At 30.1% G+C, this 24,279-nt stretch overlaps 5 protein-coding genes across 7 annotated transcripts; 2 read left to right on the forward strand and 3 right to left on the reverse strand.

Annotated features, from left to right (window-relative positions):
* Positions 1–1,427: 1,427 nt before the first annotated feature.
* On the reverse strand, positions 1,428–6,309 carry LOC130668947 (probable dimethyladenosine transferase). The gene is made up of 5 exons (XM_057471516.1): positions 5,809–6,309; positions 4,022–4,391; positions 1,877–2,222; positions 1,695–1,798; positions 1,428–1,621 (listed from the first exon to the last, which is right to left on the reverse strand). The coding sequence occupies exons 1-5, from the start codon at positions 5,864–5,866 to the stop codon at positions 1,579–1,581; spliced, it is 921 nt and encodes a 306-aa protein (XP_057327499.1). The 5' UTR covers positions 5,867–6,309; the 3' UTR covers positions 1,428–1,578.
* LOC130668946 (probable dimethyladenosine transferase) lies at positions 4,255–9,685 on the reverse strand. Its single transcript, XM_057471514.1, has 6 exons — positions 9,317–9,685; positions 7,768–8,137; positions 7,111–7,456; positions 6,887–7,038; positions 6,705–6,800; positions 4,255–4,391 (listed from the first exon to the last, which is right to left on the reverse strand). Exons 1-5 carry the CDS (start codon positions 9,372–9,374, stop codon positions 6,758–6,760), a joined length of 969 nt encoding a protein of 322 aa, XP_057327497.1. The 5' UTR covers positions 9,375–9,685; the 3' UTR covers positions 4,255–4,391; positions 6,705–6,757.
* A 236-nt stretch (positions 9,686–9,921) lies between these two features.
* LOC130668948 (bax inhibitor 1) lies at positions 9,922–13,105 on the forward strand. Its single transcript, XM_057471517.1, has 4 exons — positions 9,922–10,188; positions 10,502–10,803; positions 12,406–12,731; positions 12,819–13,105. The coding sequence occupies exons 1-4, from the start codon at positions 10,142–10,144 to the stop codon at positions 12,846–12,848; spliced, it is 705 nt and encodes a 234-aa protein (XP_057327500.1). The 5' UTR covers positions 9,922–10,141; the 3' UTR covers positions 12,849–13,105.
* Positions 13,106–13,628: 523 nt separating this feature from the next.
* Positions 13,629–20,100, reverse strand: LOC130668945 (RNA-binding protein cabeza-like). 3 transcript variants are annotated; one of them, XM_057471512.1, is made up of 8 exons: positions 19,937–20,100; positions 19,125–19,502; positions 17,950–18,040; positions 16,562–16,590; positions 14,802–14,950; positions 14,056–14,576; positions 13,870–13,986; positions 13,629–13,741 (listed from the first exon to the last, which is right to left on the reverse strand). In XM_057471512.1, the coding sequence occupies exons 1-8, from the start codon at positions 19,947–19,949 to the stop codon at positions 13,702–13,704; spliced, it is 1,338 nt and encodes a 445-aa protein (XP_057327495.1). In that variant the 5' UTR covers positions 19,950–20,100; the 3' UTR covers positions 13,629–13,701. The 3 variants fall into 3 exon arrangements, with proteins under 3 accessions (XP_057327495.1, XP_057327494.1, XP_057327496.1); XM_057471511.1 differs by having other exon boundaries at positions 16,562–16,593; XM_057471513.1 differs by lacking the exons at positions 16,562–16,590; positions 17,950–18,040.
* Positions 20,101–23,071: 2,971 nt separating this feature from the next.
* Positions 23,072–23,997, forward strand: LOC130668165 (uncharacterized). Its single transcript, XM_057470298.1, has 2 exons — positions 23,072–23,291; positions 23,705–23,997. Exons 1-2 carry the CDS (start codon positions 23,187–23,189, stop codon positions 23,984–23,986), a joined length of 387 nt encoding a protein of 128 aa, XP_057326281.1. The 5' UTR covers positions 23,072–23,186; the 3' UTR covers positions 23,987–23,997.
* The last annotated feature ends 282 nt before the right edge of the window (positions 23,998–24,279 follow it).

A 24,279-nucleotide genomic window follows, 5' to 3' on the forward strand; every position in this document is an offset into this window, starting at 1 on the left:
ATTTAAGAAATAATAAATAAAAAAAAAATCGCGTGTTGTTATGAACCTCGTGGTTAGTAAATCCAAACTGATTGATTTTTCTTGACACCGCGGTGGGTAAACGGATATTGAAGAGAGTACTTGTTGTCTGGAGACGATAGCAAGTACTGAAGAGGCCTTCCGTTTATTATCAACCCCGTGCAGAGAAGAACCTCAACTCGAGGAGAAGCAGTTTACTACGGAGTTTGCGGACTCATGGTAGTAGAAGAGACCCACACACCAAGAGGAGTGAAGGTGAGGAGGCTAGGGAGCCCCCTTGGGATACCAGCAACCGCATTGGACGGTAGGCGGGTTCGTGAACACACACCACCCCCCCACGTGCACCCCACTCTCTATCGGTCGTTTATCTGTCATGTCTTCAGCTCGAAAACTTCATCAATATAATTATTCTGATGACTTCTCATCACAGTCTGCACTCGAAACTCCCCCAACACTTTCACAATACACCTGGTCTCTGGCTTTTATCCAGAACCTTTTTCCAACCCCTGCTTCTTTTCAAACAAAATAAAAATAAATTAAACTTAAAAAACTATCACGTCTTGAAACAAATAAATTTCATTTATTACTTAACAATAATAATTCTTGGATAGTTTGGTTGCTAGAGCATTAGTTTTAATAGAAACAAAAAATAATAAAATTTAATTATTTATTTAATTAAACTGTTGAAAGAGTAAAATTTAAAATGGATAAATTTAATGATAATTATGATGAATCATGAGGAAGAATGAGATAATTATGAAACTGTTTGTTAAAGTATAAACTCGTGAGATGAAGAAAGAAAACAAGTTGATGAGGAGGAGGAAGAAGGAGTGGATGGTAAGATAAAGAAAAAGGTGAACGAGAATGAAAGCCCGAGGTGAAACGTATAAAATGGAAAAGAGTAAGAGATAGAGAGTATATTATGGGGATGCTAGGGTATTCCCATGGGAGATAAGGTAGTCGAGAGCACATGCGCCAAGCTGATTAGTTCTTCCGTCTCACTCGTCCCGAGCAGTGCCAGAGGAGACCAACTGACTCCTTTGGGACATGATCCCACTCTCTTTCCTCCCGCTCCGGGATCACGGCTCTCTAGTCCTCCGGCTGCCCCGCTACCACCTTCACCTCCTACACTTCATCCACGTCGTCCTAGACTCCTCTTTGCACCATCCACTCACTTCTGCCATCCCAGGTTCCGTTACCCTCCACGCGCAGCCCTCCCCTGCTTAAAGTATTCCCAGTACAATACCAACTAGTGGAGACTTTCGCGAGCACATTCGTGAAATAAAAAAATATCAAATAATATAAAACACTAAAAATAAAATGAAGAAACCTACGATGAGGAAGATTAAACTAAAAGATCTTCCCGTTTTAATCATATCTCAAATATTCATCTACTATTTCTTCATCCCGCGTTTTTTAAAATTTTTAATTTAATAATATTTACAAATCAGCCATTCGTAATATATATAATAAAAATCAATCATTATTTATAAAAATAATTACTTACAACAATATTATTATTATTATTATTATCAAAATAATTTATTGTACGAAATACAATCACGCAAAATGAATTCCTACTTTATTAAATGCATATAAAAGTCTGAAACAAAAATAATGATGTCAATTAAATATTTTCCGACAATAATTAATAATAAATATCAAATATAAATTACTCAATAAAGTCATCGATGTCCAATTGTTTTGCTCGTTTTTTGCCCATCCTTGGATTCAACACTGTTTTAATCAGCTCCTCCATGTCAAAGTTTTCAGGTATTTTCTGTAATTTAGAAAAATTATAATTATTAATAATAATTGATTTTTATTTATAATTGTCTTTGTTTTATTAAATAATTACCTTATCGTTAATACTACAATGAGTATTATAATTTTCCGTGAGCAAAGTTATCACCGAAGTTTGGATGAATGATGCCAGTAGTGTTTTATTTTTCCTACCAAATGCTATTCTCGTTAAGCCGTCCCATTCTTTAAAATTAACTGCTGGAGGTGGGTTGCGTGGTTCGATTCTGACGATAGCCGAGTCAACATCAGGAGCTGGGCGGAAATTATTTCTGCCAACGTCTCCCAATGAATCGACGCGTGCCAATAACTGAGTATTGATACTAAGACGGGAGTATAAATCGTCACCAGGTTTGGCTACTAGTTTATCAGCGAACTCTTTTTGGAACATCAGTACTGCGCATCTAATTAAGTAAATAATTATAATTCAGACAATAATTATGAGAAACAGGCAGAAGAAAGAATCTTGAGAATACTGAGGGGAGAGACAAATACTAAAATGTGTGCGGTCTTCGAAAAGTTTGGAGAGACCTTGTAAGACGCAGGGTTAAAGGAAAGACAACTTGGGGCAAGAGGGCAGCCGAGATGACGCAATAAAAAAATATAAAGAATCTGGAAGCGAAGTAAAAATAAGAAAAAAAAACATGTGTAATAAATATGAATCGTTTATTTGAGAAATCCCATAAGTCAAGAAAACAAAATTTTTCAGAAAACACAAAAAACATTTTTTGGAAAAACCTGACATTAAAATAATAAATAAATAATTGGATACCAAAATGTTAGCGTCTCTGAAAAAGATTTCAACAAGAAAAATGTAATTTTTTGACTGAAACTACTTAAAAAAATTATTTAAAGTTGATTGACTTCTGGGGTTTCTCAACCAAACGCAAGAAAAAGTTATAAAGTCATTGTTGTTTTAAATGGTTTCACTTAAATCATTTATTACACTGATAAAATGAAGTATTAAATATGTATTTGAACTCTGAAACTCAGAAACTACAAAAAATTATAATTAATTTAACAGGTTATCAGATATTTTCGGCTGAGTTATTTTCGAAAACAAAATCTCTAAATACAAAATACAGACTGTACATCGATGCACTACTGTCTAATCTAGTGAAATGCGCTTAAAATGTTTGACAATATTCGTTTGTTTAAGAGAAAAACTCTGCCAAAGTTTTCATTTACTGTACAAGTGCAATAAAGATAGTACCGTTCGTGGACTTGAGTATAATAGAGAGAGAAGTACAAACCCCTGCTAAACATTTTAATTAGTCATATAACAGTCAACAATAAAACAACATTTGAAATTAATGTTCCGAAAAAGCGCGAATTCTAAATAAAAAAAAAAAAAATGATTTCTGTAAAATTAAAACTGCATATGTTTATTTGAGTCATTGGCTTATGGGGTTTCTCAATTAACCCGTCAGCACTCCCGTCAGCTTTTCGGTATACTTTACGCCCGTGATGAGAGTTTTGCTCACGCTTAACGCCTAGGCACCAAACAAATTTTTTCAAATTTCAAGCAAGAAAATATTTTTCATAAATCAATTACTCTATGTACTATATGAATAATAAAAAATAAATAAATGATAATTGTAATTTATTTACGATTAATAAACGTTATTTAAACTTTAATGAATTCAACCGAATAACTTCGCAGACTGCCGAAGGTATACGAGCAGTCACGAGTGTAACCGAACGTAGAATTTTTTTACTTACGCCTTTACGCCCGTGATGAGGAAAATGCTCACATTTTTTGAGGAGCATAAAAAAATTTTTTTTTATAATTTCTATGACAAGTAAACAAATTTTGTTCAAGCGGAATGTGAAAATAGATAAAACTATTCAAAGATAGAAAAAATTTCAACTATTCGTTCCATTTGAAAAAAAAAAGTTATTCATGTTTAAAATCGAGCGTGAGCAAAATGCTCATAACGGGAGTGCTGACGGGTTAAATGAAACTGCTGTCACCCCGTTAATTTTTTTTTAAACACTGATTTGATACATTTTTTGATTGATTTCTATGGAGGGACATCTAAAGAACCCAAAAATGCAAAAAATCCAATTTCGTAAAAAAACATGACTTGTGGGGTTTCTCAAATAAATGATTCATATACTAAAAATATATTTAAATATCAATTGTGAGGAATTTTGTATGAGACCTAAAAGTCGTGAATTATCTTAATTATGAAATAATTACCTAAATATTGGTCTGTGAAGTAATAATTTCCATATTAATGGTGATGATATTTGATAAGGTACATTAGCAATGCACATATCAAAAAAAGGTAGTCTGCCAGCTTTCAGTACATCACCAATTCGAATTTCTAATTTTGATTTTAAAGCCGTACCCTGAACACGCTTCTGTAATTCAGCAACCATACGTGGATCGACTTCATAAGCAATTACTTTCTTACATCTTTCAAGTAATTTCATTGTCATGTTACCAGTACCAGGTCCTATTTCAATTACAACATCCGTTGGTCTCACGGCTGCCTTGTCTACCATACTCTGGATTATCTCTGGGTTTTTCATAATATGCTGACCAAGATTCGTATTAAATAAAATACCTACAATTATTTTTTTAAATTAGATTCATTAGAATAACTAATTATTGAGTAATTACAATTATTTATAATTCAAACTTAATTTTTTTTTCTTTACATAAAATTATCAATGAGAATTTGATAAAATAAATTTTTGAAATTAAATTTATTAGACCTTAAAACTTTTTATTGTGAAATGAATAAAGAAAAGTTTTTTAATTAAAATTAATTACAAGCAATTGAATAATTTTCTGCTTAATAAAAAAAGTTAAGGTAAAGTACCTGATAGTCTCCATTATATTTCATTAGTAAAATTATTTAAAAACAGAAAGTAGTTCATTTTTTTATGAGCTTCAAAATGAAATTTAATTATTATTGTAACATTCTGACGGAATGTTTATTCATTTAATTTTCAGTTCATTAATTAAAAATTAAATATCGCATAGTTGGACATCACTGGAAAGTCGATAGACCTCCAGTGATGTCACTCTTTAACTCTCATAAATTTTTTAATTTTATCTTAAGGGTTTTAAATTTAAACATACAAAATTATGAGTGTTCATGTAGCAGACATCAGACAAATTTAAAATTATTAATAAACAGAGGAAATAATTAATAAAATAAAATTTTGAAAAAGTACGCATTTAAAAAATTTTGAAAATAATAAGTGCATTTTTTCAAAATTTTATTTTTTATTTATTTACTCAATTTATTTATAATTTTAAACTTGTCTGATGTTTGCTACATTCACACTCTTATTATTAATAAGTTTAAGTATTTTTAAGATGATTTTATACTTGTTAATGCTATGTATTTGTTTTTCTGCTAAATAAAACTATTCTTTTCAAATAAAAAACGACAATCCAGCGATAACCAAAGTTAAGCAGCATCGACGTGGGACATTAATTGCACGGGAGACCTCGTAGTAAAATAATAGTCAACGGATAGTAATTTTTTTTTTTTAATTTATATAGATGAAGACAATAAATCCTAATTAAATTACTTAATTAATAATTTACAGGTATTCTAAATGAGATTCTAAAAATGACGATATTCGTTCATGCATGATTATATATAATCAGATCTGGCCAATTTTTGGATCTGATCATATATAAGTGATTATATGTAATTATATAGGGTAGAGGTACCATTTGTGGCCACTGCTCCATTTTTGGACATTTAATCCTTTATTTTAATTAATGAAAAAGTGTAAAATAAAATTTTAATAGTGGGATAGAAGTATTTTTAAACATATTTCAAAAATTGATTGTTATTGGGTTTTTTACAAATTATTTTATTTTAATTTTTTAAGTGTCCAAAACTGGCCGTAAAGGGACCAAAAACGATACCTCTACCCTATCATTAGGAAAAATCATTTTTTCCTGAGGCAGCATCAAAAATGATTACAAACTAATAAATAATAAATAAATAAATAACTAACCTTGTCTAGCAACTTTTTTATGAATCTGACTCTTCTTTTCTATTTTAACTTTCGGCATTTTTTTTTTTTATTCAATTCAATTCAAACTAATTACCAAAATGACAATTTATATTTATACTTCAAATTTTAAAAAACTTAAGCACGTGTACATAACCTTATTCTCCCACTAAAGGGTCGGTACAGTTTTGCCGGAAAATTAGATATAGGGAACTAGTAAAGAGTTGGCGCTGCAGTAGGGAAAACTACAATTATTGGGAGCGAATGGGAACCGCCCTGATTACGGCCAGGTTACTAGAATCGGGAGGTTGGGACAAGTTTGTGTCACTGGTCCCTTTTTTTTATTGCATGTCATTTTTTTCTATGAAATCACTACCATAATATCGTGTGTGTCTGTAGCATTTCAGAGCGATGGTTAATCGTTCCGTGATTTTCAATCAACACGTTTTCTCTTTACGAACTCAAGTAACAATAGTATATTGTACAACTAGTGCTGTGAGTTGTCGATTGCCCACGAGAGCAAAGTTGAGCGCACGAAAAAAGTGAGTGCGCTCATTTGCTCGTGTGGGTAATCGGCAGTACCGCACGAATTTAACATACATTTTTTTATTATTAATGCGATATAAGTACTATTTTAGTGCTCGCTGTTTTGTTCACCAAATAGCTGTTTGCCTAATCAACTGTTTCCACGACATTTGTGTGCAATATACGATTATCTGCGTGCGACAAGTAAATTTGAGTGCGACAAGATCTTCCCGTTTTAATCATATCTAAAATATTCATCTACTATTTCTTCATTCTGCGTTTTTTCAAATTTTTAATTTAATAATATTTACAAATCAGCCATTCGTAATATAAATAATAAAAATCAATTATTATTTATTAAAATAATTACTTACAACAATATTATTATTATTATTATTATCAAAATAATTTATTGTACGAAATACAATCACGCAAAATGAATTCCTCTTTTATTAAATGCATATAAAAGTCTGAAACAAAAATAATGATGTCAATTCAATATTTTCCGACAGTAATTAATAATATTAATTTAAAATAAATATCAAATATCAATTACTCAATAAAGTCATCGGTGTCCAATTCGCGTGCTCGTTTGTTACCCAAGTCTTCTCTGTCTTCTTTGTCATCTTCGTCATCTTCTGTCGTTTGTGGATTCAACACTTTTTTAATCAGCTTCTTCATCGTAAATGTTTCAGATAGTTTCGGTAACTTGGAAAAATTATAATTATTAATAATAATTTATTTAAATTTATAATTATCTTTGTTTTATTAAATAATTACCTTATCGTCAAAACTACATTGAGTAATATAATTTTTCGTGAGCAAAGTTATCACCGAAGTTTGATTGAATGATGCCAGTAGTTTTTTATTTTTCCTACCAAATGCTATTCGCGTTAAGCCGTCCCATTCTTTAAAATTAATTGCTGGAGGTGGGTTGCGTGGTTCGATTCTGACGACGCTCGATTCAACTTTAGGAGGTGGGCGGAAATTATTTTTGCCAACTTTTAACAATAAATCGACGCGTGCCAATAACTGAGTATTGACACTAAGACGGCAGTATAAACGGTCACCAGGTTTGGCTACTAATCTATCAGCGAACTCTTTTTGGAACATCAGTACTGCGCATCTAATTGAGTAAATAATAATTAGAATTACTACTGTAAGATAAAATAATAAATCAGACAATAATTATGGGATACAGTCAGAAGAAAAAATCTTGAGAATACTGAGGGGAGAGACAAATACCAAAATGTGTGCAGTCTTCAAAAAGTTTGGAGAGACCTTGTAAGACGCAGGGTTAAAGGAAAGACAACTTGGGGCAAGAGGGCAGCCAAGATTGGTGTGCAATAAATATACTACAAGTATACTTAAATGAATTGTAAGGAATTTTGTATGAGACCTAAAAGTCGTGAATTATCTTAATTATGAAATAATTACCTAAATATCGGTCTGTGAAGTAATAATTTCGTTATTAATGGTGATGATATTTGATAAGGTACATTAGCAATGCACAGATCAAAAAAATGTAATTGGTCAGCTTTCAGTACATCACCAATTTGAATTTCTAATTTTGATTTGAAAGGCGTACCCTGAACACGCTTCTGTAATTCAGCAACCATACGTGGATCGACTTCATAAGCAATTACTTTCTTACATCTTTCAAGTAATTTCATTGTCATGTTACCAGTACCAGGTCCTATTTCAATTACAACATCCGTTGGTCTCACGGCTGCCTTGTCTACCATACTCTGGATTATCATTGGGTTTTTCAAAATATGCTGACCAAGATTCGTATTAAATAAAATACCTACAATTTTTTTTTAAATTAGATTCATTAGAATAACTAATTATTGAGTAATTACAATTAATTATAATCCAAACTTAATTTTTATTTCTTTACATAAAATTATCAATGAGAATTTAATATAATCAATTTTTGAAATTAAATTTATTAGACTTTGAAACTTTTTATTATGAAATGAATGATAAAAAGTTTTTTAATTAAAATTAATTACAAGCAATTGAATAATTTTCTGCTTAATAAAAAAAGTTAAGGTAAAGTACCTGATAGTCTCCAGTATATTTTATTAGTAAAATTATTTAAAAACAGAAAGTAGTTCATTTTTTTATGAGCTTCAAAATGAAATTTAATTATTATTGTAACATTCTGATGAAATGTTAATTCATTTAATTTTCAGTTCATTAATCAAAAATTAAATATCGCACAGGTGGACATCACTGGAAAGTCGATAGACTTCCAGTGATGTCACTCTAACTCTCATAAATTTTTTAATTTTACCTCAAGGGCTTTAAATTTAAAAATACAAAATTATGAGTGTTAATGTGGCAGGCATCAGACAAATTTATAATTATTAATCAATAGAGTAAATAATTTATAGAATAAGATTTTGAAAAAATGCGCATTTAAAAAATTTTGAAATTATTAAGTGCATTTTTTCAAAATTTTATTTTTTTAAATATTTACTCTATTTATTTATAATTTCAAATTTGTCTGATGTCTGCTACATTCACACTCGTACAAAATTAAAAAATTATCAATTTTCTGCTTTTTATTTTTCAAAAAATCAATTACAAAAAAAAAATATGTACATGTAAAAAATTTAAAAAACTACAAGTGAAATTTTTTACAATATTTTTTTTTATAATTTATCATTTTAAAAAAAATCCAAAAACTATTAAATCATAAGATCAATTTATGACACTGAAGTTAGCCGAGGTTTAATTTTTGAATTCTTTTAAAAACGATAAATTATAAAAAAAAAATATTTGAAAAAATTGCACCTATAGTCTTTTTAATTTTCTACATCTGCATATTTTTATTTTTATTTATTTTTCAAATAAATTAATAAACTGTTGAAAAGAAAATTCAAAAATTGTTAATTGTCTGCTTACTTCAGGATCATGCTCAATTTCAGTATCAAAAATAATTACAAACTAATAAATAAAAAATAAATAAATAACTAACCCTGTCTAGCAACTTTTTCATGAATCCGACTTTTCTTTTCCGTTTTAACTTTCGGCATTTTTTTTATTTAATTCAATTCAAACTAATTACCAAAATACCAATTTATATTTATATTTCAAATTTTAAAAAACTTAAGCACGTGTACATAACCTATTCTCCACTAAAGAAACTGAGCTCCAATTTAAAAAAAAAATTACACTGCCATCTACTTAAAAGTCTTTAAAAAATTACAAAATATAAAAATACGCGCGTCAAGTCCGTCAGTCACACATTTAAATATTTACATATTCCATCTTCGTCGCACTCATATAAAGTATTTATAAAACACGTGATATTTATTCACCTAAATTTATATAAAAAAGTACATCACTCAACATCTATATATATACACATATACATATTAATATATCGAGCCAGCTTACTACTTAGTCAAGTCTAGACGAAACTCCATTTAAAATTCACCAGTTGGCGCCACAATCGTGTTTACCATAAAACGATTTCTCTCCGTCAGAACAACGAAACAAACATAAGTTTGTCTTTGTTTAGTGAAAGCTGACGTCTCTTATTATGAGTTTCAACCAATAGGAAACAAGTACGAAATTTACGCAGGAGAAAGAATATTACTGACGTGTCCCCAAAACTGATATCAAGCACTTTGGCAATTCATGATCATTCTCGAACTCAAAGCGCAATAAATCATATCGTGAATAGTGAACCTGTGTTTTATTTCAAATACAATTATAAAATAATTATAAACTCATAAATAAACCAACTGATAAACAAAAATTATTTAAATAATAAATAAATATCTACAAGATCATAATAATGGCACCAACGTTAACTTCTTTTATGAATTCCTTCTCCAACAGACTGTAAGTTATTATTTTAAATAATTATTATTTTTGTTTGTTATCTTTATCGCAGTAAAGTTAATAATTATCTACTCAAATATAAAACCAATTATTTAGCAACATATTTATCAAGTGACGTTGGTTTATTTTTTAATAAAATTATGATGTAATACGAAGGACATTTATGAAATTTTCTAAACGTTTTGACATAAACTCATAATCAGTCGCATGTTTTTTTTTTTAAATTGAGGTCGATAAAAAAAATATGTGTTAATTATTTCTGAAAAACTGTCAAGGTTAATTAGTTACTGATTAAATTTATTTATTTATGTAGGGAAGCTCCACTACGTCAACATTTAAAAAATGTGTACGGTTGCTTGGCATTGTCGACTGTCACCGCAGCGACTGGATCTTACGTACATATTTACACTGACATACTCCAGGCTGGGTTACTGAGCACATTTGGTGCACTTGGACTTTTAATTGCACTGGGTACGACACCGGACAATGGAAAAAATCAAAAATTACGACTTGGTTATCTACTGGGATTCGCATTTTTATCGGGTCTTGGTTTGGGGCCGCTGCTTGAAGTCGTTATCAGCATTGATCCGAGCATTATTGTCACAGCACTTGTAGGCAAGTATTCTACTTGTTTTTAAACCCACTCGTAATAATTCAATACAAAGATAAACAATAAAATAATGCGCTGTCACTGTGACGTATGTACATAAATAATTTATGACTTAATGTTTGGTCGTAAACTTATTGATGTAAAGAAATTTTTTTCTGTATACAAACTTGTCGACAATTTTTTTTAAATTTATGACTGATATTTAATTTATTACTTGCAATGGAAATAAGTTGACAGTTTCTTGGATACTGGGTGTTATTGTTGACGTTTATTCAAAAATTTTGTTTCATCGGTTGTCCGGCTTTTCCAAGTACTGGAAAGACAAGAATTAATAATTAACATGTATAATAGGGTGGGTTGAAAAAAAACAATTTTTTTGTTTTTCTTAGCATGGGGGTAGAATTTGTACCTTATAAAAAAAAAATTTTTTTACTCAACATTTTGAGGTGGCCCACTCGTTTTTTAAATAAATAATTGATTAAACGGGGTAGTTCCAACGGAAAAAATTTTTTTTTGTCCAAAATCGTGGAAAACATCTAATAATTTTCGAATGTGATTTTTTTTTACTTCACTTTCATTTTAATTCAAAAGAAAATGCTTTTCATTTTCGGATTTTTTACTTAAATTACAAAAATAATAGGAAAAAAATTTTTTCAACTTCTGACTTTCAATTAGCTTTCAAGAGGACACCCTACAGATTCTAGAACACCATGTAATTTTTTTCGTTGGGACTACCCCGTTTGATCAATTATTTATTTTAAAAACGAGTGGGCCGGCTCAAAATGTTGAGTAAAAAAATTTTTTTTTTCTTATAAGGTACGAATTCTACCCCCATGCTAAGAAAAACAAAAAGAAAGTTTTTTTTCAACCCACCCTAATGTATAACATATATAATGTAGGGCAAAGGTACCGTCTTTGGCCAGTTTTGGACACTTGAAAAATTAAAATAAAATAATTTATGAAAGACCCAATAACATAATCAATTTTTTAAATATGTGTAGATACTTCTATCCCACTATTAAAATTAAAATTTTATTTTACACTTTTTCATTAATTAAAATAAAGGATTAAAAGCCTAAAAATGGAGCAGTGGCCACAAATGGTACCTCTACTCTCTATAATTGTAAATTAAAATAACTAGAAAAAATGTTAGTTGTTAACTGTTAAATGGAAATCATACTAGTTCAAAGACGCGAATTAACCACAGTTTGAATAATTACCTCAATTATTGAACATTAATTGTCAAGATAACAAAAATAATTAAGATAGTCTGGTATACTAGTCCGTCCTCCAATACACTGGTACTTATTATTAAATGTTAAAAAAAATTTAAAATCAAGAAATCATTTTTTACAAAGTTAATATTAAATATGACATGTAAATATCAAGACAAAAATATACATGTTAATATAGAAATGGACTATGCGACGTGCATATGTCATCGACTTTAATTACTGTCTATAGATATACATGTTAATTATAAAGTCTTGTTTTTCCAGTCCTTGAAAAAGTTGAAACCGATGAAACGTAAAAAATTTTGAACATATATCATATATAAAAAATGAATATGAATCGTAATAATTGATTGCTTATATTATCAATTACAGGAACGACTGTTGTGTTTACTTCCTTCAGTATCTCGTCATTGTTCGCTCCACGTGGCCAATGGCTCTATCTAGGCGGTGCCCTGATTAGTTTGTCCAACATCACAATAATGCTGTTACTTTCAAACATCTTTTTGCGATCAGTGTTTGTTTACCAGGCCCAATTATACCTTGGACTGGTCCTGATGTGCGGATTTATTATTTTCGACACTCAATTGATCGTTGAAAAATTCCACATGGGTAGCAAGGACTTCATTGGACACTCTCTTGAATTGTTCATTGATTTCTTCAGGGTGTTCCGGTACCTGGTTGAGATCCTGACCATTAAGGTAAACATACAGAACCAATTAATTAATTAATTAATTAAATATTTACAGTGAAGTAATTGACTGATTGTTTTTTTTTATTTTTTTCAGGAGCAAAATAACCGTAAGCGTAAGGAGTAATTTAAAGAAGTGAAGGAGTTACCGCATTTCAATACATAAATCCATGAGCTAGAAGTCTTCATTATTTTTTTTCATCCTTCATGAGTATATGTATATATTTATATACTCATGCACACATATATCTACTTTAAAATCATAAATAATTGAAAAAATAAAATTATATTTACTACGAAAAAAAAAGTAACAAATTAATAAGTAATATTTGTTTATAAATATAGTTAGCTATATATGAGTAATTGAAAAATTCTTAACTAATTAATTGAAAAAAAAAAATGATGTCAATTAAGTGGAGTAAAGTCCGCAGCATCGCGTATTTATTTTTAAAACTTTCTTAAATCTAAAACTTTCTTCTTTTATCTCTGTTTATTAAATCACACGTTATTATTTTTATTTTTATTAATATTATTTTCAAATTAAAAATAAAATCAACTGTATTATATTTTCCACAATTAAATAAATTTATCATTATAAATACACATGTTTTTATTTATTTTTCATTTTTTTTTATCAGCTACATTTTGTTTTGATTATTAAAATCTAAACTCTTTCATTTTTCTTTACATAAACAATACATTCACTTGGTATTAAAATGAGAAAAAAAAAATACAAAAAAAAAAAAAAAAATCCATCTCACACATGAACTCTGAATTGAACGAATATTGTATAATATTAAGATACAAAATCAAATTTTAATATTTAAAATTATAAAAAAATTTTTTAGTGAAAGTTGCACACCAATTTTACAATTGCGAGTTTAATAAATACTCAGGATTATTATTAATTATTATTATTATTATTATTATTATTTGTCATTGGTATATTAATCCAATGAGCTAAATAATTATTTGTTTTATTAGTAAGGTCTCTGACGATCTCGGTCTCTGTCACCGCGTCTGAAAAAAAATATAATTTATTTATTAATTAATTAATTATTTAAATATATTTATTAATTGTAATAAAAATAAAATTGTATTTTTTAATTAATAAAAAATATAAATAAATATAATAAAATATTTCTTACCCTCCACCTCCACGCATTGGGCCTCCACGTCCACGACCGCCACTTCGGTCACCGCCACGGAAGCCGCCACCTCCACGTCCGCCTCTGTCGCCACCTCGACCGCCTCTGTCTCCACCCCTGCAATTAAAATTAAGTTAAAAAAATATTCAATTACAATAATTTCACTTAATAACAAATGACAATTACCTGAATCCGCCTCCACGGCCACCGCGATCACCACCGCGGCCACCACGTCCACCGCCGCCGCCACCACCACCACCACCAGCGCCCTCAGGTTTCGAACTCTTGCAGAGGTTGCACTCGTCACGCCAAGCGAAATTGGTGTTGCCACAGTCAGGATTTGGACATCTCCAGTCGCCACCACGTCCACCACCACCACCATCGCGGCCACCGCGATCATCTCCACGACTGTCGTCGCGATCACGTCCACCACCGAATCCTCCACGTCCTCGTCCTCCGCCGCCACCGCCACCACTGGATCTGCCTCCGCCGCCGCCGCTGCCACCACGGCTTCCCTGCCAGCTACTCTTGTGCTGTGCTATCTGGACTTTGATCGTGCTACCCTTGAATTGCTTGCCATTGAACCACTCAATGGCTGAGTGTGCTGCTGCTTGATCGTCATAAGTCACCGTAGCTTCACCTTTTGATTTTCCAGTACTTTTATCTTTGTACATCCATATTTTTGGTTTTCCTGTACGTTTGTCATTCTGAAAATTACCATAAACAAACAATCATAAAATATAAAATATATAGAAACCTGCAGTCCCTACATGACTGCCCAAGTATTACTAATTAGGGGAAAATGGGCATGAATTTCAGTGCGAAATAAAAAATGGTTCAAATAATTTTAAATATCTAATTAATAAATCGCGAAATGGTGAAAATTCCAGTCAAGATCTCCCTCTCTTGACAATAAAAATAAATAAACGAACCTTGATAAGTCCAATTGCACCAAAATGTTGGCAAATTTCATCTTCAGTGATGTCGGTATTCATCCCGGAAACAAAGACTGTGTCCTCTTGAACGACCATCCTGTCACTGCCACCGCTACCGCCACCGCCATTGGAATCACCGAATCCTCCTGTAACACAATTTATCTTAAATTCTGTCTTAATTAAAATATTAAATCCTAACAACAATTTATAATCCGTTAAAATCTATCACTGTCACTCTACTTTGTACGAATTATTATTTTATAAAATTATAAAAATCCGCAAATGCCGAAATCCATTTGAATATGATGACCGTTTTTAAAATACGCTTCCATGTTCATTGTAAGTAAATAAATGTCGGCTTATTTTTTTAAAATTATAAAATAAAAATAAACGTCGTTACTGAAGTTATCCCTTAGTTATTATATTTTATATATGTTTATCTTTTATTTTATTTTATTTTATTTTATTAAATAAATATAATAGTCACTTTGACCATCTGAAAATATTCGAATGATGATTATGATAATAATTAATAATTATCATCATGTATAATTACTCTTAACTATTTATGAGCCACATTAGTGTGGGCTGATTACTTTTGAATTATTAACCATACGATGTACGTAAAACCTCGTCAATAATATTTTTATTGACCACATATTGTTATTATTTTATTATACTCAAACATCGCCTACCTAAATACGTTACTACACACTCAGTATTTTCTTAATTTAATTTAAAAAAAAAAATTATTTTAAATTACTTAATTATTTTTAGCGCGCAATTGTCAACTTAATTTTGAAATTTAAAAAAGTACGGGAAACACCAATTTCTATAAATGATTTCAAAACATCCGGAAGCCAAACTCATTTAAATAAATTATTCATACATTTATTTATAATTATATATTCGTTTTTCAGTTTCCATTTGTTTAATAAAAAAAAAAAACCAACACTAGGTTCCAGCTTAACATATAAAAGGGCTGCGAACAAAATACTAAAACCTTTTATTTCAACTCATGGGTATTTAGTAAATCCTCTAATTTTTTTTCATACGTTTTTTTCATCAGCTTCTTCACTTCTTTAATTAATTAATTAATTTTAATTTTATTTAAATTCCCTGTCAATATTTTTTACTTTGTGTAAAAAAAATTAATTAATATTTTTTTAATTACCAACGATTATTATATTTTATTAAAAAATTAAGGAGTCGAAGCATCTTAACAAATATTTAATAATTAATTTCAAAGTTAATTAAATATTATTAATTTCCCTTATATATTTAAGGTAAAGGGCCCATTACCCGCTCACGTTTAATTGGAGTAAAATTAAACCACTCAATATAAATTTTTAAATTAAATGAAAGATCATTTTCTTAATTATTTTTTTTTGTTTTAAATACCAGAATAAAAATTATATAAATTTTTCTCATTTTCGTTGCATGAAAAACCTTCGGATCTTTAGGTACATATTTTTTTATATAAAAATTATAAAAAAAAGTGAGCGACTTATGATACTGATCGGGTTTAGGGTCTTTTACCTTATACTTTAAATGAAATAAATCTCAATAGTGGTACTAAAAAAAATAAAAAAAAAAATAAAAACAAGCTGTTGATGAGGTCAATCAAGAGAAAAATAATAATAAAGCAGCCCTTTCATATAATAAAGTATAGTAACCGAGTATTTATTTAAAATTTTAAATATTAGAGTGAATGCGTGAATAGCACCAGACTAGTACAGGCAGTCTGGTGCATTTACCTTTGTTATAACCACCACGGCCACCGCCACTGCTAAAACACAGAAGCAGATTAACCAATGAGACGACTCATGGGGAACAGATTGATCGATTGTTTGATGCGTGGCGATTCATATGCTGGATGCCACCCCCTTCTGTCTTCTTGATGTACCACCTACTACTGTCTAAATGTCATCTGACTTTCACATTATAAAACAAATTCTATTCATGATTCAAAGTGTCCATCAACATCGTCCGTCCGTCCAGTCATCAGACATCTCCATTTAAATTACATGCGTTACTCTATTTATTGCCATCAAAAAATTAAAAACCCGTCAGTTAAAAAAATCTAGATACTGAATTACTCATGACTAAAATGACACACTACTCATATATAATTTCGTTATCGTTATCTTTATCAATATCAATATCAATATCAACGTCAATAAAATAAAAATAAAATGTAATGAATGTCAAGTTAATTGAAAAGTCGTCATACGATTCAATTGAATAACATCGATGTGTTGTACGTCAGTACTTGCTTTCTTTTTAATTAAACAAAACGTTGATAGATCCCATTTTATTAAAACGTTACTTGTTTTATATATTTTATTTGATGTTAACGCATTTAGCATAAACAGTAACAATAATAATATATAATAAATATAAAAGTGTTTTATTTATTAAATTTTCATAATGATTTAAAGTAAAAAATAGAAAGCGTTGAAGCACTAAAATGTATAGGGAGTGTAGGATTTATTATTTATCGCATTCCATTTATCGAGTCAGGTAATCGTTATTGCAATTAACGTTAATCTAGTTCTATAGTTGATTAATTATCGTAATAATTATGCCAACTATCAGATGATGTGTAAAGCTCAGGTTTGCTTATAAACAAGACAACTTTACACGATTATTGTGAATAAAATATGGGAGATTAAAATACCTTGTGTATGGAAGAAAAATAATAATAGATGTACAAGTATATATTTAAATAGTAGGAGTAGTAGTAGTAGTATAGTATAAAGTATATGAAAACAATATACTTATTCGTTGAACCAACCACTAGCATCATCGATTTACGTCAATTTGTCGTATACAACCTTGTAATTATTACCTTTTATATATTAAAATACCATCAATACTTGTGCGATAAAAACCTGTAGGCACACTTACAAACACATTAACGCCCAGAAGGCAGATCAACCATTTTTTTTTATTTTTGCAGATCAATTATTTTGAAGATTGTTTTTATTATTACTAATATTTAATACTCTGACAGAATACCTTTGTGACCAGCCGTCGTGTCATTTAGACAGAGATAATTAGCTTACGGATAAACTCAATCCTCTTATTTATTATTACTTTTGACGCGACGCAAGAGTTATGATATTGAAAAATAATAACTTACTTGTAACCACCGCCACCACCTCCACCGCTTGACCGATCGCCGTAGCTACCGCGGTCACTTCCGTATCTTCCACCGCCACCACCTCCTTGGCCTTAAATTTTTTTTTTTGGGTTTAAAAAAATATTTTGTCGTAAGTAAATGGCACAGTTTCTTAACGAGGGCAAATTACTTTTTACTTTTTGCAAATTTTCAGTATACCTGCACCGGAAGTTTATTCCTGCCCTGTTCAGAGGGAAGAAAGTCGTTCTTTCTTTTTATGGAAAAAAAAAATGATAAAAAGTCCGCGACTTTATTTACTTCATTTACTCATTTAATTTTCTCAGTACCATTGCAAGCGTGGGTGTGTAACATAATATTGTAATTACACACACAAAACTTTTGAAAAAAGGGCACAATACCGATTTACAACGTCGCGGATGAAACGTGAGAACCGATCAAAATTAGCGCACGTGCCATTTTTCCCATAAACAGAGGCAGAAATTTAAACTTTCAGGTGCAGATCTGGTGAAAAATCGTTTTCACACCACGAAGGAAAACAGGACGTTGACAATCCGAATGTTTGTCACCCACTTTCGGCTCTAGAAAATTACACACACGGCTCTGAATGTCCAACTTTCCTACCTAGGTGTATAATATACTAAATATTAAAGTACCACATTGCTAACCCCTACTAGTATCTACTCCCCTCCCACTTCCTATATATTTTTCTGACAAAAAAATTTTACAACAGCTGGTTATTTATTTTCTCATTCAGTAAATAGTTTTAGTAATTTCGTTATATTGACTTTTTATCGATTTATAGGGCAAGTTTTTATGGAGGGTGGAGACCGGATGTTTATCCTACTCTACATCACTACTTCAATCCTTAATATAATTTATTATCATCATATACGTATATATTTTATCATAATTTCATACTGATAAAAATATCAACATTAGGAATTTAAATTCAGTAAAATCTTCAAGACTCCGACTAAAAAAAATTAACCCTACTCTCTATTAATTAAAACTATTCTAATTACTATAATTCTTATCAATAATTATCAGCAAATTACTTGTTCATTCCAGTAAAAATAATTGAGTAATAAAAGCAAATTTACTTTCAAACTCAAGCGGAATTCAAAACTGGTCCATTTACTTAAATTTATTTATAAATAAACAAACAATAAATATACCTCCGTATCCACTGCTTCCGGAATTACCCCGATAGTTTCCGCCTCCACCGCCACCACCTCCTCCTCCACTTCCTCCGTAACTGCTGCCGTAGTTGTTACCACCAGGACTAGGGTTATTGCCAGCACCAGCACTACCTCCGTAGTTGCTTGAGTAATTTCCTTGGCCCTGGCTGGAGGAATTGTAGTCCTGTCCAGTGCTACCGTAGCCACCGCTATTGTAGCTGCCGTAATTACCACCACTGGTTGGTGGAGGTTGGCTATACTGGTTGTAATTTGATGAGCTCCCGGTTGATGGTGGCGGGTACGATGTATCCTGATCACTGCTCGGCGGCGGCTGGCTGTACTGGTTATAGTTCTGCTGCTGATAGTTTGAGTATTCTATTTACAGAGAAAAATAAATAAATAAATCAGTCAATCAACGAGGAACAAATCTTGAGTTATGATTAATAAATTAAATCAACAGCCGATTGCTAATAATTTTTAAATTTAATGAATAAAAATAAAAATGGAGATTCTTATTTGTAGCCATTTTGTGTAGATGATAGACATCCATAAGCACAAACATGGTGGATAATTATCAACTGACAAATACAAATATCAAAGTGCGATTTAATATTTACATTAAATATTTAAATATATGATGATATATTTTAGTATGAATAAATTTTTTAAATCGTTTTTGTGATAAATCGATAACCGATTGATGCGGCGTATTTTTTTTTGGACGTTAGCTTACAGAAATTACTGTAGAGTACGTAGATTAAGAAATTGAGGGAATTTGGGTAATAAGTAATAAATATTTTTTTACTTACGATTGTCCGTCATGATGAATTAGTTTGGATTGATGTTGATTTATAATTATTTATTAATATGTAGATACCGCGTAATGGCGGGAATTGATTTACTGATGAGATGGCATCAACACCATACTCGAGAAGAGGGTGAGAGTGTTGTGTTGAAGCACTAATGCGTTTTGAATGCGCAGTCTCCGTTTAACTTATCTGCGCAATACTATTTCACTTTGAATCCCGTAGTTTGAAGATGGCGGGTTCCGCTAAAATCAACCGGGAAATTTAAATTGTGAAATTTAGTTATTGACAATTTAAACGGGATATTTTATTAGATAACTTTTAAAAAATAATTACTGTCTTTCAAGGCACAGACACAAATATACTCAATTACAACTGTACTCCATAATTTTCTGAATCGGCTTTACTCTATACCATGTTTACTCATTGACAACTTTATTTAACGATCGTTGAATGTGCAGTTTTTCGGCCTGAGTAAAGAAGTTTTGAATATTCTTGTATCTGTGCCAAAGAAGTTTTGAGTATTCTTGTATCTGTGTCAAAGAAGTTTTGAGTATTCTTGTATCTGTGTCAAAGAAGTTTTGAGTATTTTTGTATCTGTGCCAGTGAATCATATCGAATCGTAAAATGCGGTGTTCAGGATTCGATTTTAAAAACGTATCGCGAATGATAGAATCCGGCGACGTTAAAAATTTAAGTACAGATCCCCTGATTAAACAAAATGATTAAAAATGATTTGTTTTTTAATCATTTTAAATACTTTTTAATCCTTTAAATCATTTCTAATCCTCTCTCTTATGGACATTTAACGTGTGAAATCATTTTTAATAATTTTGTTTAATCAGGGTCGTTTTTCCTTAAAAAAATTTACACTACTCGAAATAGCCATTTGGAATGACGACATCAAATTATTGAAATATCTTTTGAAAAAAGGAGCCAACTGCAATGTATTAAATTTACCTAAAATAGGTACTTCACTGCATATGGCAGTGGAGAAAAGAAATCTGGAAATGGTAAGGGAATTAGTTGAGAAGGGAACAAACATTAAAGATCAATTCACAATATACCCTTGGTCCACTCCCTTTCATTTATCTATAATCAAAAACGAAAAGCCTATAATATAACTTTTTTTTAAGAACGGTGGTGATTCGAATTTGAAACTAATATTTAACGGTTGGACTAGTGTAGATAGTAGTGTGGATAAAACACCTTTACAGATTGCCATTCGTAATCAGAATGTGGAAATTATGAAATTTATCATTCACCACGGAGCAAAGTTAATGATAGTAAAAGTGATGATGATAATACTACAATTTCTCCCTGTGGAAAAGGTCTTATAAAATCTTAAACAAAAAATTGGCCATGAGAAAACGATCAGTATTTGTCCGCGAAAAATCTCAAAAATTCTGATACAAATATAATATATGAAATTAAGTCAGTTTATTTAGTCATAAAAAATTACATAGTAAAGTCATGATGTATTATGCGATGTACCATAGTACAACTCAAACAGGTACTTGTTGGTCTGTCAAATGACAGGAGAGTAATCAAATACAATCGCATTGAAATTTGTAATATAACACTTCTGAAATAAATGTCTTACCAGGGACACTACAAATCGTAGGCGTGATCTTGTGGCGAGTACCGAACTACTCCCGCTGCAGCTGCCTAGAACCGGTGACTTTCTCCTTCTCCATATTTAATTATTAATTAATAGAGTAAATAATTGATAGTATAAAATTTTTAAAAAATGCGCATTTAAAAAATTTTGAAATTAATAAGTGCATTTTATGATCCTGAAGTTAGCAGACATTTAAAAATTTTTGAATTTTCGTATTTCAACAAATAAATCGCGAAAAAATAATATAAAAATATACACATGTAGAAAATTTAAAAAATTACAGGTGCAATTTTCTCAAAAAATTTTTTTTTATGTTTTATCGTCTAAAAAAAAATCCAAAAATTATTAGACGTCTGCTAACTCCAGTATTATTGCATTTTTTATAAATATTATTTTTTAAATTATGTACTCTATATATTTATAATTTAAAATTTGTCTGATGTCTGCTACATTCACACTAGTCAGTTTCTTCGGTTGATTCTTCAATATTTTCAAATAAAAATTTGAATAAAATAAAAGTGATTAATTTAAGGGGGGGGTAGGGTTTTAAAGGCGAAAAAGAAGCATATTTTTGTGATTTTTTTCCGGCGAGATGAGTAATATAATTTCATTAAACTTAATCACATATTATTGTACAACTTTTGAAGAATATCAGAAAAAATTTTTAACGAAAAATATCGATTAATGAGCTGGTGACGTTGATACTCCGGAGGCGCCTCGAAAAAAAGTCGTTTTGCGGTGAACATTATAACTCGTTACCGGATCATCGGAAAAAAAAAAATTGATATGCATTTTAAAGTTGATGTATTTCTCGAGGTAACCACGAAGAGTTTTTTTTTTTTTTTTTTTTTTTTTCAATTTTTTGCAGCACTTGGAAGTGAAAAACGCGATTTTAGCTCAAAAAATCGCGGTTAATTTGTTATTAAAAAATAGAAAAAAATGAAAAACAAAAAAAAACTCTTCGTAGTTACCTGTTGATTTATGTGAAGAAGTAATGTTCAAATTTTCAAAGGGATCGGTTCAGTACATTTTGAGTTATGATGTTCACGGACTTTAAAAATACCGTTTTCGGGAAAATCCATTTAAAGTTTTTTATTCGTGAAAATTTGAAATAAACTATCAATGAAAGAATATGAATTTTTATACTTATATTGAGTCATCAGTTTACATCCTTTGAAAGACACACTGCCGGAGAAAGGGATTCGGAAGAACAAAGAAAATTGCAGCTGATTTCTACTAGGGGTATGTAGGGGCAGGTCGGGCAGGTATAAAATTCAGGTATACCGGCCGGTCATTTGAAACGCTGTAACTCCGTTAGTTTTACTCGGATTGATTTAAAATTTGTACACAATATTCTTGACATATTGCTCATTCAGAAAAAAAATTAAAAAAAAATTTTTTTTTAAATAATTTAAAACCCCTACCCACGAAGCCTAGATAGAAGGAGAACGATCGCTATAGGTTTCCTCGCCGTATATGTGTCCTAAAAAATGAGGCAATATCGGGTACAATAATTCTCCACAAGGGCGGCGGTACTGTTCGGGAGTTCAGATTTTTGTATATGTGTTTTTGTACTCACAAGTAGTGTTGTTTAATATTTATTCTGTTATTAGTTATAAATAAAAGTGAGATATGGTTAAATATTGCACTGTGGTGAGTTGTACGAATAGCAAAAACAATAAAAAAGTAAAAAAAGAATTACAACTACAGAAAAATTCTATGTTTACAGTACCTAAAGTAAGTATAACCTTAAAGCTTCAATTTACTCCATGTAAAAATATTAATTTGATAATTAAATAATATTATTTATTAATTTTCATACAATTAAACTATATTAAAAATCCAAATAAATATTTAAAAGTCTTATGATGCATAAGGTTATAAAAATAATTAATTCCCCCGAAAGCATAAATAGCAAATGTCTTTGAATTTTGTTATGAAAAAATTATTCATGTATAAGAAGAAGATAAAAAAATTTAAAATCTCTACTTTTTCCGCTTTTAAAAAAAATTAGGAAGTTCATAACTTCTAGTACCCAGTTGTCAGTCATTTCTACATTTATTTTGTATATTAATTTTAGTTATAAATAATTTCATACAATGAAGCTTATATATGTTGAACTAATTGAAAAATTTGCATATTTTCTGTAGGATCCTGAGATTGTCCGAAATTGGAGTCAAATATTAGAACAAGATTTAGTTTTTAGTTCATTCATTTGTGATAAGCATTTTGATGAGGAATATATTTTAAGAAAAGATGTGATAAATATCCCTGGTCAAGAACCGTACGTATCAGAGAGGAAAAAAATAACTCTCAAACCTGGTGCCATTCCTACATTATATAAAAATATCAACGAGACGTCACCTTTAATTAATGTGCCGGTTGATGAAACTGTACATGTGAGAGCTGCTGTCAAAATTTTATTAATTTAAATTTCAAATAACTACTATCATGTAATAATTTTAAATGTCATTGAACAAGAAAATATCGTAAAACTGCAAAGTTAATGTAACTAATCAATATTATGTTATTTTATTATTTTTCTAATGTTTATCTCAAAAATAAAATTTACATAATTTTATAAGTCGTATTTTTTTTGCTATTATTCAACTATTTAATGATTTTACGTTAATTAATCGATTTATATCCTTACAGCTCATCAGGTAATCTACAATTATACATTTTTCAGCTTCTTTTAATTATCAATTTAATTTTTAGATGATTT

The sequence above is a fragment of the Microplitis mediator genome, chromosome 5 (assembly GCF_029852145.1).
Source record: "Microplitis mediator isolate UGA2020A chromosome 5, iyMicMedi2.1, whole genome shotgun sequence".
NCBI classification, from domain to species: domain Eukaryota; kingdom Metazoa; phylum Arthropoda; class Insecta; order Hymenoptera; family Braconidae; genus Microplitis; species Microplitis mediator.

Excerpts from the sequence above, each read along its gene's own strand:
- LOC130668946 (XM_057471514.1), bottom strand. The coding sequence starts at position 9,374 with ATGCCGAAAGTTAAAACGGAAAAGAAAAGTCGGATTCATGAAAAAGTT. Across the intron at positions 7,039-7,110 it reads AATGTAGTTTTGACGATAAG|TTACCGAAACTATCTGAAAC; the intron begins GTAATTATTTAA and ends AATTTTTCCAAG. Across the intron at positions 6,801-6,886 it reads GACACCGATGACTTTATTGA|ACTTTTATATGCATTTAATA; the intron begins GTAATTGATATT and ends TTTTTGTTTCAG.
- LOC130668948 (XM_057471517.1), top strand. The coding sequence starts at position 10,142 with ATGGCACCAACGTTAACTTCTTTTATGAATTCCTTCTCCAACAGACT. Across the intron at positions 10,189-10,501 it reads AATTCCTTCTCCAACAGACT|GGAAGCTCCACTACGTCAAC; the intron begins GTAAGTTATTAT and ends TTATTTATGTAG. Across the intron at positions 12,732-12,818 it reads TTGAGATCCTGACCATTAAG|GAGCAAAATAACCGTAAGCG; the intron begins GTAAACATACAG and ends TATTTTTTTCAG.
- LOC130668947 (XM_057471516.1), bottom strand. The coding sequence starts at position 5,866 with ATGCCGAAAGTTAAAATAGAAAAGAAGAGTCAGATTCATAAAAAAGTT. Across the intron at positions 4,392-5,808 it reads TAAAAAAGTTGCTAGACAAG|GTATTTTATTTAATACGAAT; the intron begins GTTAGTTATTTA and ends AAATAATTGTAG. Across the intron at positions 1,622-1,694 it reads GACATCGATGACTTTATTGA|ACTTTTATATGCATTTAATA; the intron begins GTAATTTATATT and ends TTTTTGTTTCAG.
- LOC130668165 (XM_057470298.1), top strand. The coding sequence starts at position 23,187 with ATGGTTAAATATTGCACTGTGGTGAGTTGTACGAATAGCAAAAACAAT. Across the intron at positions 23,292-23,704 it reads CTATGTTTACAGTACCTAAA|GATCCTGAGATTGTCCGAAA; the intron begins GTAAGTATAACC and ends TATTTTCTGTAG.
- LOC130668945 (XM_057471511.1), bottom strand. Across the intron at positions 18,041-19,124 it reads CGGAAGCAGTGGATACGGAG|GCCAAGGAGGTGGTGGCGGT; the intron begins GTATATTTATTG and ends AAAAAATTTAAG. Across the intron at positions 14,577-14,801 it reads GTGCAATTGGACTTATCAAG|AATGACAAACGTACAGGAAA; the intron begins GTTCGTTTATTT and ends GGTAATTTTCAG.